The sequence below is a fragment of the Ictalurus furcatus genome, chromosome 6 (assembly GCF_023375685.1).
Source record: "Ictalurus furcatus strain D&B chromosome 6, Billie_1.0, whole genome shotgun sequence".
In the NCBI taxonomy this organism is placed as follows: domain Eukaryota; kingdom Metazoa; phylum Chordata; class Actinopteri; order Siluriformes; family Ictaluridae; genus Ictalurus; species Ictalurus furcatus.
Window position 1 is genome coordinate 9,257,877 of NC_071260.1, and position 17,116 is coordinate 9,274,992.

General features: G+C 39.3%; 1 protein-coding gene across 2 annotated transcripts in view; it reads right to left on the reverse strand.

The window, feature by feature from the left end:
* cntnap5a (contactin associated protein family member 5a) overlaps positions 1 to 17,116 on the reverse strand; it is a 145,925-nt gene that overhangs the window by 55,864 nt on the left and 72,945 nt on the right. For both annotated transcript variants that reach the window (XM_053626449.1, XM_053626448.1), the window contains exons 4-7: positions 16,714 to 16,861; positions 3,036 to 3,239; positions 1,753 to 1,937; positions 514 to 657 (exon numbers count right to left, since the gene is read on the reverse strand). In XM_053626449.1, coding sequence (XP_053482424.1) covers positions 514 to 657; positions 1,753 to 1,937; positions 3,036 to 3,239; positions 16,714 to 16,861 — 681 coding nt within the window. The remainder of the gene's footprint in view (positions 1 to 513; positions 658 to 1,752; positions 1,938 to 3,035; positions 3,240 to 16,713; positions 16,862 to 17,116) is intronic.

Consider the following 17,116-nt stretch of genomic DNA (forward strand, 5'->3'; position numbering starts at 1 on the left):
TCTCTCTCTCTCTCTCTCTCTCTCTATATATATATATATATATATATATATATATATGTTTGAAAATGGCTTAACTAGCTTGTTAGTTTATCAGAACGCCAGAGGGACAGTTTAGATGTTCTCTTGATTGACAGTACAGGATAATTACTGTATGAATATGACTGTATGGTGAACAAGCTATTGTTAAAGTTCCTTTACTTCCTTTACATCAAAGGAAGTAAATGGGATCGAGCAATGTAAAAGACATTTCAGAAATTGCTCCGAAAATGCGAACAATTAACTTAATGAGAAGAATCCTTCTCTTTGTACCCGCACCAAATCTAGCGCAATTGTTAGCTGCCATGGTGAAAATGACATTTGATGGTGAAAATTATACTGGTGTTTTTACTTCTCCACCTTCAGCTACAAGGAATCGTTCACATCATATTCATATATTCAAATTCCCCCATCCTTAAACACCATTCTTTGCTTTGAACAAGCTAGAACATTATGCATTATGACAAGTAGCCTTACCACAGTGTATATTTGAGGTTTGCGTCGCTTGGCGAGATCGATGACGTTCACTCCGTTGTAGTAGAGATTCTCCACACAGCCATGAAAGTTTCGTCTGAGGAACGTTCCAGGCTTTCCCGGGAGTGGGATCCCACCAAAACTGAGCTTTGAGAACAGTTAAAAAAAAAATCTAAAGTTAGCCCAATTTTATTTTAGGTGTACATTGTGCAGTATATTCTGTGTATAACTCTGTTTTATCTGTTAAGCAAATAAACACAATTTAAAGATTATCTTTTGTCCTTACTCACAGCTGTGAGAAAAATTTTGCATCCTCCATTTTTAAAAATGAAAATTAGAATTACAAAGATTAAGGAGAACCCAGGCCTTGAAGTGAAAGAAAAATAGTTTTTTTTTGGAGAATTTTTGCTGTGATTGTCAGCATCCAGACGTGATTTGAAAAAAGCCATGTATGACATCTTACAGAGTTTACAAATGATAATCAAGATGAACTACAGAGTATAGACTACAAATTGCCAAGCAACCTGGCAGAGATGAAATAGATATGCCAACAACATCTGTGTGTTTTGCTAGAGGAGTCTGAATATTACAACTAAAGCAACAGAAGGCAAAAGCACATTATGATTAAACATTTATTTCACATATTCCCTGTTTGCATTGTGGTTCCCATAGCAACAAGAGTCATGTGCTTTTGTTTTGTTTTTTGTTTTGGACACCTTCAGGACACCTTTGTTGTCCTGTTGTGTTCATCGGTTTGGTACTCCCTAATTGTATACCATGCTATTACCATGCGCTTTTTTCATCATCTAATCATTGATATTTGTATTTAAGTCTCAGCTTTAATTTAAATTTTTTATTTATGTTTTTTATTGCAAATTGTATTTCAAACTGGAAGTTGCAGGTTCTATATAAAACATTTTGTACTTAATCCTTAAAATTCTTCTCTTTTTTTGTTCAGATATTTTTTTTTTCTTTTTATTCTGTGTTTTTCAATGTTTATATATATATATATATATATATATATATATATATATATATATATATATATATATATATATATATTTTTTTTTTTAATTCCTTTTTTCCCCAAAGGATAGCCACACTTTTGCACTTGACTATAGTTATTCAGCTCTCCTGTAGATAGTGTTCAGACAACAACAAAAGAGCCGTTTGCTCTTTTTTTGACATCAACAGTGGCTTCACTTGTACAGTGATAAGAAGGCAAAGGTCAAGGAAAGCTACCTCATAGTCAACCTCCAGAGAGTCTCCATCCCCTTTGGTCCTGAAGTGCTGTGTTTGTCGGTCCAAGGTGAAGTTGACCTGCTTGTTAAAGCGCTCGATGAGCACTGAGTGCCAGTGCTGGTCATCGAGCAGACTGCCCAGTGTGACCACCATACGGCCGCTGCTTGACCTGACCCGGGTATCATCTGGCACAGAGAGATGGCGGGAAAAACAGGGCACCACAGGTTCAGAATTTTCCTCAAACAGGGTTAATATGTGGGTGGTACAGTGAGAGGATAAATGTCAACAAGTGCGAGTTAGAATAAGGTCGAATTTAGACATAGAGGACAAGAAGAGTAGCAGGTACTAACACAAACAAAGCAAACAAATAATTGATTAAATCATTATCATTTCTACTAGTTAGTTATCAAAAACAAATAGAAAATTATACTCAGATAATACTCATTAATAAGGAATGAATAATAATAATAATGAAAACAAATTTATATGTGACTTTGAATGTTGTGGTATAGAGATTTCCATTTATACCAATATTATCCTTGTTACCCAAATATTACAATTAAAAAGGTGCTCATTGAGGTTCATCAAATCTTGTTTTAGAGGGGAAAAAAGACAAAAAAAAAATCCCTAAAGATTGCAAAACACTTTTAGACAATATTTAAATTTTGAGAATATTTATTAAGACATAAGGTAACATTCACACTTTATTCCCAGCCAAGAGTAATGATAGACACATATCTCTCTCGACCCACAGCTAATTGCAGCTTGTCCTCAAAAGTAGCAGATGCATTAGCTCGTTTGAGAGCTGCAAATCTATATTTGCTGTCTAAATTTCACAACAATATTGACACAGCATGAAAGCTGAGACTTTATTTGATTGAGAAAAACTATGAAAACAGCAACAAAACAGCCCAGAATCAGGTTTTTGAACTAAAATATGTTTTTTATACAATTAGGCTACTTCGGACAATCCCCATAAGAAATCTGAAATCTATATGAATGTCCTGCTTGTACATGATTTGCTCATGGGTTGCCAGGTGTTGATCAATTGGTAAGGCACCTACAGTCACTCTCACACTTACAATCTCCTAATGATTACCATCGGGGAAAACCATGATGAATTATGATTTGGGAAATTTGGTTTTCATAACTAATGAAATAACAGCAAGTTCTTAATAAAGAATAGACTTTGGCACCCTACTGTATAATGATGATGTGCACTGTGTGATGTTAACTTTTCTCTGGTTTTCAGTAGTTGTTGCTCCTGTTGAGCAGCTCCTTACCAAGGTTGAGGTGTAAAGCTAGTCTCCCTCGGTGTAGCTCCAGTGTGATATAATCTCCTCTCTGGCCCTCTCCATGCAGCAGAACGCCCTCAGTTTGTCGGCTCTTAAAGCGCAGCGAGATCACATCCTTCACTGTGCTCATGGACTTCTGGTTAAACCGGTAGAGCAGAGAGCTTCTGCCATCAAAATCTGCCACATATGATTCTTAGCAGAGAGGAAAAGTACAAAGGGTAAATGACAGTTTGCAGTTAAAGGTGATGTGGTTTTAGGCATTTTATGCCAATATGCAAATCTATCTTTCATAAATTTTGTGAAGCTCTATAAATTAACCTTCAGAGATCTAGGTTTGATCATGCCCAGATCACTTGTTTCAGCACAAATATGTTGATGATACAAACAAACTTTCCAGAATTTGACTCAGTAATTTGCTGTTTATAGTTCTTCCAATCCATTTCCTCCTTTAATCAAGCAACAAATACATAAATATACAACACCTTAGCAGATTGCTGATTTATAGTTAAAAAAAAAAAAAATCCAGGCAATAACATTTTATATCCTATAGTGAATCTTAAAGTATCCACTTTAAATTATAAAGCAGTATGCACGGGTGTAACCTGGGTGGGAATTCAGGGCTGTAGCACCAAAGATTTTTTTTGATTGTCAGTAAAACAAGACGGCAGTGTTGTAATTTTGTATCTTCAGTGAACAGTGTTGTATTTTATCTTCAGTAAATAGAAGCGAGACCAATCAGACAGTGTTTACAGGAAAATATGTGGAAATACTTTCGTCTTATTGGCTGACAGCTCTCAATTATGCCAAACGCTAACTCACACAGTCAGTTGGTGTGAAAGGAAAATAGATATACGCCAATTTTGTTTTATTATTTTTTTTTTTTTACTAGTAAAGGGATATAAATTGAAACACTAACATCCTCTCATGCTAAGCAGGAAAACACGGTGTGTACATGTCTATATGAGTTCCAAGTTATGTGAACATGATATGAGCAGAGCATATGGACAGCTACAGTAACAAACTTTGTATTGCACTGTAGCAGCTAAACCCATACAGTGATAGCTTAGTTGTGCCTCCTCTTGGCTAGCGACACCAAACTAGCCTAGTCTCGTGTTAGATAGCCAAAAAGTATTAGATTTTATTGGTCTGGTAGTCCTCCAAACAGTGATAACAGTGAGGCAAGTTATGTTAAATCCAACTTATTGTCCAATTTTAATTTTTTTAAGCAATTAGCCCTCACATGCATGAAAAAAAAGCATCAAAACAGTTTAATTAGAAAAGTTTAATTAGAAAACTTTTTAAAACTTTTTTGATGGAGAAGAATCTGGGCTCAGCCCCGATGATTAACAGTCTAGCTAACGGCCCTGGCTGTATATAAGATAATCTTTCATCACAGACTTAAGCGTTAATCTAGGACTGGATTCAATCCATATTCAGTACAAAAAAAACAAAAAACAAAAAACAAAAAAACCCCATGTTTCATTAAGGTTCCTATAGTTTATGTTTTACTAAATGCTCTAAGTGTGATTATCACACTTCTACACCTCTGGCTGAATGCAAAAATCTCAGATTAAGGAAGATATTAATTTTACTAATAATACTAATATAGTTATTTTGCTATAGCCGTAGTATTATTATTAGTATTATTAGTATTATATTATGTAGCTGAGTTTTACTATTATCATGTGTAAAAGAATGCTGTTATAATAAATAATGCAAACTCCAACATGTACCTGCCTTCATCCTGAAGAGCAGATGGGAAAACAAAGAAAGAGACTTTGAAAAGAAGCGTAAGATTTAACCTTGAACATCTCTTTGAACATTAGCAGCTCAAATATGAAGCTCAAACATGGCTCAAGTCATGGCCTATCAAAGACCTCGAAGAGTGTGGAAAGTGCAAGGAGATTTTTTTTGCGGAAATTCGGTGCACTGCTTCAGCAAGGGGAAAGGTGAAAGGAAAATGGGTAATCATTATTATGCATGCATGTTTATTCTTGATTTTATGGCACATTTTTGCTGAGCAGTCCAAATGAAATGACAAAGACATAGGGATCCTCAAATCCTCGAATGGAAAAACAAAAGTACAAAAGTAAAAAAAAAAAAACACATACTCATCATGAGTTACAGCCGCAATCAAAATTATTCAACCCCACTGCAAATCAGGTTTATTGTCAAAATTTACAGACTTTTAGCTGTTTGCAGCAAACAAATCAAACAAAAGCAATTGAAACAAGTCAACACAATGAATGTTTAAAGTGGTTTCCCCAAATTCAACTGAAAATGCAACATATAATGATTTCTCCACTTTCAAAATTATTCAACCCCCTGAAGAGAATCCCTCCCTATATATATATATATATATATACCCTGGTATGACAAAGCTACGCAACGTCTTGTTCAGTTCTCAGGGAACAGGGTTACATGCGTAACCCAGATGTTCCCTTTCAAAGGAACTCCACGTTGTGATTAGCACAACACTATGGGAACGAGAATACCCACTTCGTCATACCGAGGGTACGGCCTGTTCAAAAAGACCAGCCCGGGGTGGAATGAATACCAGACTATAATATCGAATGAATGTGTGTGGTGTAGACCACCCTGCAGCAGCACACACATCCTGTAAGGATACCCCGTTGGACAAAGCCTTTGAGGAGGCGACCCCCCCCCCCCCCCCCCAGTGAAATGAGCCCTTACCAGAGGCGTAGCAAGACCGTGCGCCCTCATAAGTGATAGAGATTGCTTCCACAGTCCAATTAGAGATGTGCTGCTTTGACACAGCATCACCTCTACTGTCGCCACCAAGCAGACCAGCAGCTGCTCCGACTTATGCCACTGGCCAGAGCGGTGGACCTTTAGAGTCAGAAGCTTCTCAGAGGCTGACTCTAAGGGCTCAAATGGGACACCTGACAGACCTTCCAGGAAGGTATGTGCGGCCTGCAAATGGGCCTCAGCCGCCTGACACCACGCATAAACCTCGAAGTTAGGGAATGGTGACCCACAGAGGCTCCATCAACAGGGGCGTGGCTGACTGAAATGGCGGCCACGTAAACCCTGATTGTAGAAGGAGCCCACCCTGCTGAGAAACATCCTTGTAAGAACTCCAGGACTGTAGCTATTGCGCAGTTCACTGGGTCTAGCTGGTGTTCCTCACACCACAAGACAAAAAGCCACCACTTGAGTGCATACAATTTCCTCGTGGATGGTGCTCCTGGGTTCAACATGGTCTCTACAACCTCAGTTGTGAGACCAGAATCTATGAGCTGGTGCCCATCAGGGGCCAGACCCACAGTTTCCATAGTTCTGGCCGAGGGTGATAAATCAGCCCTCGAGCTCTAAACTGGACCCGGCAACCCTTTTCTACGGTAGACAGAACACATGGAGACACATTTGGCAGTAGTTTCCATGCTGTCAGATGGTCTTTTAGTGACGCTAACTATTCCACATTCTATTGGAGGGAAAGCATCAGATTTCCGTTGCCCTGTGACAGCTCGCTGACCAGTTAATACTGAAAACTTGCGACAGCCTTGGCTAGGGGAGGCCCAATAGTAGCACTGGGGGCTAACTGCCCTAACAACCTCATGTCCACTGATAAGTCCCTCCATGGCCCCTCAGGACCACTCCTCTTTGTCTGCTTGGCCTTTATGACCATTCTCAGATCAGGCCTAGTAGCAGGCTGTGACTGTGGCCGCTCGGTTCCCCTGGCTGTCTGCAGGGTTTGGTGGGCTGCCATACTCACCTTCTGTGTCTCCCTCGCACGAGCGCTGGCCCGGGCTCCACTCGTGGATGCCCAGTTGAACTCGACACAACAGGGAAGGAACTGGCTGAATGCCGCTATATGTCGAGCTCACTCAGCAGGTCTGCTTGGTAGGCCTGCAACACTGTCATTGTCTGCAGTGACCCACAAGCAGGACTACTACTGCATAGGCCTTAGCCACCAATGCCACGGTGGCTTTACATGGTGGCTTGGATGATAAAACCGGCCCCCCCAAATTACCTGCCGTTGATGCAGAGAGGTAGCACGCAAGTGCCTCCTCCACCTTCAGCATAGCTAAATAGCCATGCCGTTCATTTCCCACAGTGGCCGAATAATCCAACATCATGGGGTTATAAATACGGCTTATACATGGTTTTCCCCCAAAAGCCTGATATTTTGTCATGCACTTCTGGAAAAAAGAGTTTTCTGCAATGTGAGGGATTTACTTTCAATGGGGAGAAAAAAGCTCATCCAGCCTTAGTAATCACTTCAAGCAGCTCTTTATATGCTGCTCTCAGTTTTTAGCACACCCTTCTGGCTCCTCGGAGTCAGAGAGGAATTATTACTATTATTTTTGTGTGTTTTTTTTTTTTTTTTGGCTTTCCATAGCGGAAGGAGGAGTCACGACGCGAGCTCCAAAATCCAGTGCAGAGCCGGACCCGGAAGACAGAGCAAGAGATAGAGCAGCGCTCGTCTACGGCTCCTCTTCCGGATCCATAAGCGATCCCCCGGACCTGAGACGGCTAGCTGCCTCGGCAGAGGCCTGAAACCCAACTCTCTTCGGCTTCTGAGAACAGAGCGATTCGCGAGCGGAGCTGCCTAATTTAGGCATTACAATGTGCAGTTAGACCTCTCGAGGGCTGCCGTCGCATGCTCCACCCTAGACACTTCACACCAGTGTGCACTACTCCCCGTGAGGAAACGGGAGCAAGTCGTAACATACTTCCTGAATTCTCTCACTCATAGTTTTGAGATTTTGAGAAAAGATAGAGAGGAAATGAAGCATCATTTTGTTTCTTTACTCAAACAACCGGCATTGCAGTCTCACTGAAGATAATAAGGCTGACGACGTGGTTCACAGGTGCCATATATATATCATGAGACGCACTTAATTGCCACGTCACCTGATCACGGCAGGCCTATAAATAGGCATGATTTTACACAAGCTTCAGATGCCGGTCGCGCGCAAGGGCGCTCCCATAGTGTTATGCTAAAGCACCGTGGAGTTCCCTTTGAAAGGGAACAGGTGTTGTGTCAAGCACACCTAATGCAACTAATCAAGGGCTTCATTAGTAGCACCAGGTGTTCTTGAGCTGGAACACATGAAATACCTGAACTAGCTAGGGTTAAAAATACGTGATATACCTAGACGGGGCAGAAAAAGGAAGCTATCAACGGCTACAACTAGATTTCTGAGAAGGCAGGTTGTGAAAAACCCTTGAGTGACTGCAAAAGACCTGCAGCAAGACTTGGTGGCAACAGGCACTGAGGTTTCAGTAAGCACACTTAGGCGCGTACTAAACGCAGAAGGTTTCCATGCCAGAACTCCAAGATGTACACCACTACTGACCCAAAAGCACAAGAAAAGCCGGCTGAAAATCATATAAATAAGCCACAGAAGTTTTGAGAGTTTGGAACGTTTCAACATGATGGATCAGCAGTATGTCTGGAGTAAGAAGAATGAAGTATGAACACTGTCCACAGTCTTGTTTTGCATCCTCTGGCACTGGAAACCTGCAATGTGTGGAAGGCAAGATGGATTCATTGAAGTATCAGGAAATCCTAGGAGAAAAATGGCATGCCGTCTGTGAGGAAGCTGAACCTTGGGCATCATTAGACCTTCCAACAAGACAATGATCCCAAGCATACCTCAAATTCCACCAATGCTCGTTTGCAGAAGAAGTCCTGGACGATTCTACAGGGCCATCACAGTCACCTGACTTGCACCCCATAGAAAATCTCTGGTGGGATTTGAAGAATTACTGGCCATTGCTCATGAGGAATGGGCTAAGATTCCTCATTAAGCTGGTGTCTTGCTATGCATCTTGTTTGCAGCAGGTCATAACAGCAAAAGGGTGCTCTACTAAGTGCTAAAGATGCTTGCCATGAAGGGGTTGAATAATTTTGAAACTGGAGAAGTCATTATAAGTTGCATTTTCAGTTAAATATGGGGAAACCACTTGAAGCATTTGTTGTGTTGAACAACATTGCAACATTGTTCATTGCAAACAGCTGAAAGTCTGTAAATATTGACAATAAACCTGATTTGAATAATTTTGATTGCAACTGTAGGTTTTTTTTGCTAGCAAGCTACAGTCCCGATTAAGTCAAATAAGGAAGTCACTGTCTAAAGCAGGAAGTGAATGAAGCATTTTAGGCCAATGGTACAGGAAGTGACATTCTTCTACTGCTCGGGAGCAACTCGAGGTGACACCTGTCACATTGATTTCGGGCTGTTTTTGGCCATGTGAGATATCAGGATTACGGAAATCCCAGCATTCATAAATCCCACCATTTTCAGTTCTCTCTGAATAAAAACAAAAATAAATATATTTAGACAATCATACCAAAATTACACACTTATGTAGATCAAGGCTGTGTTTGAGGTAAATATGAACAGCATTAATATGCTAAGGCTGTGGAACGATGTTGATATAGTGGTTATAATGTTAATATTCCTGGGTCCTTGATATGTTCACTTTAATGTCACACTTTGGTTGTGCGTTCAATCACACCATAACTTTCCACCTTCCACCAGATATCCCTTTATTTACTGTTGATTACTGTTAGAACTGTGTCTTACATGGTAAGAAAAATATTTATAAAAATATATATTTTTGGTTGTTTTATTCTACTAGGCAGTCTGTACATGATTTCATAGAGTTCTTTTGTGATTATTGCTGCCAAAAATGCTAGATTTTGGTGCAGCATTTGTAAAGAAAAAAAATTGCGATGCTATTTGTGGATTTTTTTGTGCTTTTTTGCATTGAAACTATTGCATTGGCTAAATTGCAATTGCAAAAAAATAGTTTTGCAGTCTTTCGCAGTGATGTTTGTTGGTAAATGAGACCATTTAGCTATACTCATGTTCAACACACGGGAATTGAAGAGGGCTTTGGCTAAATGCATGTTGTGATGACGTCACATGACATGGCCCAAATCTGCAGAAAATCATGTGTAATTTTGAAAAATTACAAGGTCCTTCGCTTGATTTTGCATTAATTTTTGTGCTCGCAAAATCCTGGAGGGACTGACTAAGCTTCTGCCGCATCTTGCAGCATGACAAATTAGAAATGGAAAGGAATAATAGATAATGTTTCAGAAAGTTTTTTTAAAAGGTTCTTATGACTTTTCCCTTATTGTTTCTTTCACTTGACTTTTTAAATGAATAACTAATAGCTCAACCAAGCTTGAGTGAGATAAAGCAAGTTTAAAATGCACAGGACTAACATTCTGATTTAACAACTGAACACAGTTAAAATCAATTGAAAAACTATTTCTAGCTTTCAAATAATGAATGTGTTACAACAATTGAGACAATAAGTACATATCCATTACTCTTAAAGTCAGTCATGTTTTAGTTTTGCTATAGATCAAACCTACTTCTGCCATCTAAGGTTGTATGTTTTTATATTTACTGTATTATGTTGTAATGCTCATTTTCAAGTGGATTTCAGCACTTCTTACACCATCATAATGTCCTTCTGGATGTCCTACACACCCTATGTCCAGAGTTATCACTCTCTATCCGAAGAAATAAAATGACTTGCATTCGCTGATAGTACAAAAGAAATTCAATGCTGTTTAAAAGCATTGGTATCTAGTGCCATTTTAGTGAATCACTATCTCAAAAAAAAGAAAGAAAGAAAGAAAGAAAACGGTTTGCCCTGCTGTCTGATTCATTGTTCTTCCATTTTTCCACGTCAGTTGTTATCTATCACCTTTATTGGTGACATTTATAGTGAATATTTAGACACAGTTTAAAATATAAAAAAAATTACTTGAATTTTAATAAACAGGCGTAAAAGGCTTTTTATTATGAGACCAATAAGAGATCAATAAATACACAGGCTTGGGAAAAGCATTACATAATCAGGATACAAAAAACTGATAACTGTAATTCATTACAGTTATGTCAAAAAGCAAAGTAATCAAATTACAGGAACAGTTTGTTAAAAATAGGAATACCATCAGAACTACTTTTTGTAATTTAAAACCAAAGAAACAAATCTTTTGACATTACACAATGTAGACAGTTGCTTGATTATAGTTCTGGTTCCCTCTTGCCAGTCGTGGCTCACATGAGCAACCTCCTGGTGCATGCACAAATAAATTGAGCAAATTAATTTGGTAGAAATCAACACAAATTGTACTCTGAAATGCTTTTGTTAGGGTGACCATACGTCCAGTTTTTCCCATAAATGTCCTCTTAAAAAGCATCTAAATTTGAGAAAATATCTGGGATTCGGCTTTAGTTTAATTATGATGTGCGGAATGTCTAATACTATATCCTGTGTACATGTTTGCATTGCGTTAACCCCTCTCTTTAATTCCCGCCTTCTCGGACACCAATTGGTCGATTATAAAAGGCTTACAGCAACTATTGGCCAAATTCCTCCCTCTTAACCATTAGCCTACTCTCAGCAAATGCACAAAGGTGAAGTGCTGTTGCTTGACAAGCAGCAAATGACAGCTGTCCTGAGTCGAAACAATGCCCATGGCCAGATAAGGTCCTTTTTTATTTCATGTTATCACATTGCTTTGTATTACATGGTCATTCAAATGATGGTAGAAGGTGCACGCATTGCATCTGATAGTTTATTTTATTCAATGGACATTCAAAAGAATGTAGGAAAAAAATGTCAAATGTGGGCAGAGTGAAACCAATTTTATTTATATATATTTTATTTATATATACAGTATCTCACAAAAGTGAGTACACCCCTCACATTTTTGCAAATATTGGATTATATCTTTTCATGTGACAACACTGAAGAAATGACACTTTGCTACAATGTAAAGTAGTGAGTGTACAGCTTGTATAACAGTGTAAATTTGCTGTCCCCTCAAAATAACTCAACACACAGCCATTAATGTCTAAACCACTGGCAACAAAAGTGAGTATACCCCTAAGGGAAAATGTCCAAATTGGGCCCAATTAGCCATTTTCCCTCCCCGGTGTCATGTGACTTGTTTGTGTCACAAGGTGTCAGGTGTGAATGGGGAGCAGGTGTGTTAAATTTGGTGTCATCGCTCTCACACTCCCTCATACTGGTCACTGGAAGTTCAACATGGCACCTCATGGCAAAGAACTCTGAGGATCTGAAAAAAAGAATCGTTGCTCTACATAAAGATGGCCTAGGCTATAAGAAGATTGCCAAGACCCTGACACTGAGCTGCAGCATGATGGCCAAGACCATACAGCGATTTAACAGGACAGGTTCCACTCAGAACAGGCCTCGCCATGGTCGACCAAAGAAGTTGGGTGCACATGCTCAGCGTCATATCCAGAGGTTGTCTTTGGGAAATAGACGTATGAGTGCTGCCCGCATTGCTGCAGAGGTTGAAGGGGTGGGGGGTCAGTCTGTCAGTGCTCAGACCATACGCCGCACACTGCATCAAATTGGTCGCATGGCTGTCATCCCAGAAGGAACCCTCTTCTAAAGATGATGCACAAGAAAGCCTGCAAACAATTTGCTGAAGACAAGCAGACTAAGGACATGGATTACTGGAACCATGTCCCGTGGTCTGATGAGACCAAGATAAACTTATTTGGTTCAGATGGTGTCAAGCGTGTGTGGTGGCAACCAGGTGAGGAGTACAAAGACAAGTGTGCCTTGCCTACAGTCAAGCATGGTGGTGGAAGTGTCATGGTCTGGGGTGCATGAGTGCTGCCCGCACTGGAGAGCTACAGTTGATTGAGGGAACCATGAATGCCAACATGTACTGTGACATACTGAAGCAGAGCATGATCCCCTGCCTTCGGAGACTGGGCCGCAGGGCAGTATTCCAGCATGATAACGACCACTGCCTTGCTAAAGAAGGTGAGGGTGAAGGTGATGGACTGGCCAAGTATGTCTCCAGACCTAAACCCTATTGAGCATCTGTGGGGCATCCTCACATGGAAGGTGGAGGAGCACAAGGTCTTTAACATCCACCAGCTCCATGATGTCATCATGGAGGAGTGGAAGAGGACTCCAGTGGCAACCTTTGAAGCTCTGGTGAACTCCATGCCCAAGAGGGTTAAGGCAGTGCTGGAAAATAATGGTGGCCACACAAAATATTGACACTTTGGGCCCAATATGTACACAATATTTTCACTTAGGGGTGTACTCACTTTTGTTGCCAGCAGTTTAGACATTAATGGCTGTGTGTTGAGTTATTTTGAGGGGACAGCAAATTTACACTGTTATACACGCTGTACACTCACTACTTTACATTGTAGCAAAGTGCCATTTCTTCAGTGTTGTCACATTAAAAGATATAATCAAATATTTACAAAAATGTGAGGGGTGTACTCACTTTTGTGAGATACGTAACCCTCCCAACCCTGTAAATACACATACAGAATGCTCAAAAAACACAATTTTCAAACAAGTATTCATTGATATTCAATGTTTGTTGAAAGAAATAAAACACAATACGATTTCACAGATATTTTTCAGCACTCTAGAGTTTCCATATGTATGGTGCAGTAGATGAAGCTCAGTTAAACAGAAAGCACACAATTTCCTCAATTGTTTAAGCTGAACGCGATTAAAATCCATAACAGAAGCTGTGGCAAAACACCCAAGAGTCTCATTTTCACTGACAGGAAACACTCACAGATTTATTCTGCACTGGCCATATGTTCATTAGGCAAGTAGGTGTGTGTTTGGATGCACATCTGTAGTAGATCACTTACTAAACTGATCACACCTACCAGCACAAATGGTCACTAAAACAACAGAGTTTATTTTCTTAAAAATGACCCATTATAACATACTACAGCTGCTGACAAAAACAAAGCTAAAACTGCTACAAATGTATAAGAATATTATGTATAGCCTTAACACATTTTAATCCCATGTCTATATGAGTTTTCTCATCAGTGTTCCATCCAATGTGCATGTCCACCTTATAGCCAGTGTCCCTCAAACAGGCAAGAACCCCTAACACACAGAAGTGTCATATGCCCTTAGGAGAAAGCTCTTCTGAGAATAATGTTCACTGCAACGGCTAAACCCAAACATTGCCGGATGACCTTTCTTCAGCGACTGCTAGACAGTGATGTGATCTACATTAGCCATAACAGCACACCACATCACCATGGATGATCTCTCAGGAATCCAATATACTTATTACTGCTTTTCTAAAAGGGACAATGTATCACCATCCACCACACTCTTTCAGGAGTCTGGCATTGGAGGCATAGAAGCCTGGCCTATTTACACTACATTACAAAAAATATATGGACACCTGACCATCACACCCACATGTTTATATTAAACATCTCATTCCAGATTTAGTCCTCATTTGCTGTTATAATAACCTCCACTCTTCTTGGAAGTTTTTCCACTAGATTTAGGAGTGTGGCTGTGGGGATTTGTGTTCATTCAGACACCGGAGCATTAGTGAACTCAGGCAGTGATGTTGGTTGAGGAGGTTTGGGGTGCAGTCGGGTGTTCAATGGAGTTGAGGTCAGGGCTCTCCGCAGGACACTCAAGTTCTTGCACTCCAACGTTGGCAAACCATGCTTTTATGGAGCATTGTCATGCTAGAACAAGTTTGGGCCTCTTAGTTCAAGTGAAGTTAAACTGTAATGCTACAGCATATAAAGACATTCTAGACAATTGTGTGCTTCCAACTTTGTGGCAACAGTTTGGGGAAGGACCACATATGGGTGTGATTGTCAGGTGTCCACATACTTTTGGCCATATAGTGTAGTGCCAAAAAAAGCACTGTTTCACTTGCATGCTTTGCAGGTTAGATACCTCCAAGATGACATCTGACCCAAGGTCATATCTTTGTGAATCAGTCAGTTGACCATTGTTTCAGTTGATCAAGAACTTCTTGAGGCAATGATTAGATGGTCAGGTGGGCATGATTATGGTTGGAGCGAAAATCTTCAGGAAGGTAGATCTATAGGAACAGGGTTGGTGACCACTGATCTAGAATATTCATGTAGCTGTGGTTTTATGAACCTGAATAACCACCAGGGTTCCGTGTCATTCTGAACCAGCACTGGCTTGGAGAGAAGGTTCTGGGGAAAGATCAGTGTATGATAGAAGTGTTTATTGCAAACACTGCATCATACATCACTGTGTGACATGGTTGGAGGTTCTCAGCATTTGTGTGACCATTTGCAAGGAAGAATCCAGTACCCCTAGGTTTGTAGAACCACATTTACTTGCATAACTAGCAGTTTATTTGTGACTAATGTGTTACAGATGGATGTGGCAATACATCCTATCTGATCGTTTGATCAGTGCAGTACATATGGTGTTTTTAGAAATGGTGTACTATTTCCAGCAATGTTATTATGATCAGAGAGTGAAGATATCTTTGCTTGCTACATCATACCTTAATTTCCTCGATTTACATCCTAGTTGTTGCATTTACCAGCTTAGTATGTGTTTTTTGTATTGTTTGGCTGCTATAATAGTGCAATTATTAAGTAATTCATATTATATACTTTACATTAAGTACTCAGTTAATGTCTAGTCATACAGTAAGTCATGTTGGATTTTTTAAAATAAAGAATACAATGAATGGGTATAAAACCTTCAGCTGTTTTTAGCTTTACCTTCTGTATGGACATTCATTTTAAAGGTGTTTGAGCACAGATCTGATTTTGTAATTCTTCTTATGAAGAAGCAGTTATTTTTTTATGTTTTTCATCAAGTGGGGTAGTTGATTTCTGAAATATCAACCGAATAGGTAATAAACAATAAATATTACAATGTAAACCACTATTAAATAATAAAAAAGCCTATATGATATGTGACTTAAAGCCAATTTATAATAAATAAAACCAAGGATTCTGAAAGAATTATTTGCTGTCAGTTCTGTCTTTTAATCCTTAAATGTTCATCATTAAACCAAATTGATATTTTAAATGTAATTCAGTTGCAAACTAAAGTTTATTATTATTACAAACATAAAAGTACAAACAGTGCTATAAACATAAAAAGCATAAACCCGGTATAATCTCCATTTAAAATGTATTAATGTGTGCTGAATTTGAAAGAGATTTATTTCTTCAGATACCCACACTGTTTTGAAAACTAATTAGCTCTTGAGTTTATTTATCATCTGCATTTTATGCTGTTTTCTCGGAGACTGTTGCAGATTCGCTCATAGTAGATGTGCCATTAGCCTGAATGGCCAACAGCTCATTCCTTCTGAGTCAATTAAAACAATTATGCCGTTATTCATTTTTCATTGACTATACGCTTTTAATTTTCTTTTGTGGCTTTTTAAAGTATTGGGATTTGTGTACTTTTTTCTTAGCAAAGTTTGGCAAGATCAAATTGTTGTTTTTTGGTTTCATTTCTTCATTTTGTCATACAAATATGAAAACACCGCCTTAGAGTCCTGACTTCCTGATGTGACCGCATGAAAATAATACATGTAGGTGTACAGCCAATCACATTTTCAGGTGGGGTCAAGTTCTTACACCCTGTTCTTACACTACCTTACCGGCTGTAAAATCAAAGCAAAACTCCGATCTCTGCATCAGAGCAGTTAAATTCATAAACCACACAAAATCTTACTCACTCTCACAGAGAAACATTACAAATTAAATAGCAAGGCTGCTCTAAGCCCGGTAGGACGGCATGTCTCTAATCAGATTAAAATGAAAGTGTATGACTCCAAGAGCTGTTGGCGAATATCTCAGAAAATCATATCTATCTTGCATCAGTTACTCACTGTATGCGCAGCCATAGATGTCGATCCTGAGCCCAATTCTGCCACTGGGGTTCCATTCGAGAGGAACAAATTTCAGAAAGCGGGTTCGAATGGGTTGGCTGAGTTTGTGATAGACCGCACTGTCGGAATTCATGTTCCCCACCAATCTCTGGGAAGAAAAATGAGAAAAGAATGAGAAAAAATAAGCAGATTATATATGGCTTGGTTGTACAAGTCACATTATTTGCCAGGCATTTGTATTGTATTGTGCATCATTTGGAGCTGTATCATTTCCTGGGTTGATGCAGTCCTAATATAAATCCTTCTGTCACTCTGTTAGGAAAAAAAAAAAACATTTATAAATATATCTTATTAAGAAGTCGTTACACAGCAATGTTTAATCCTTGTGTTTGCCTGATAGCTG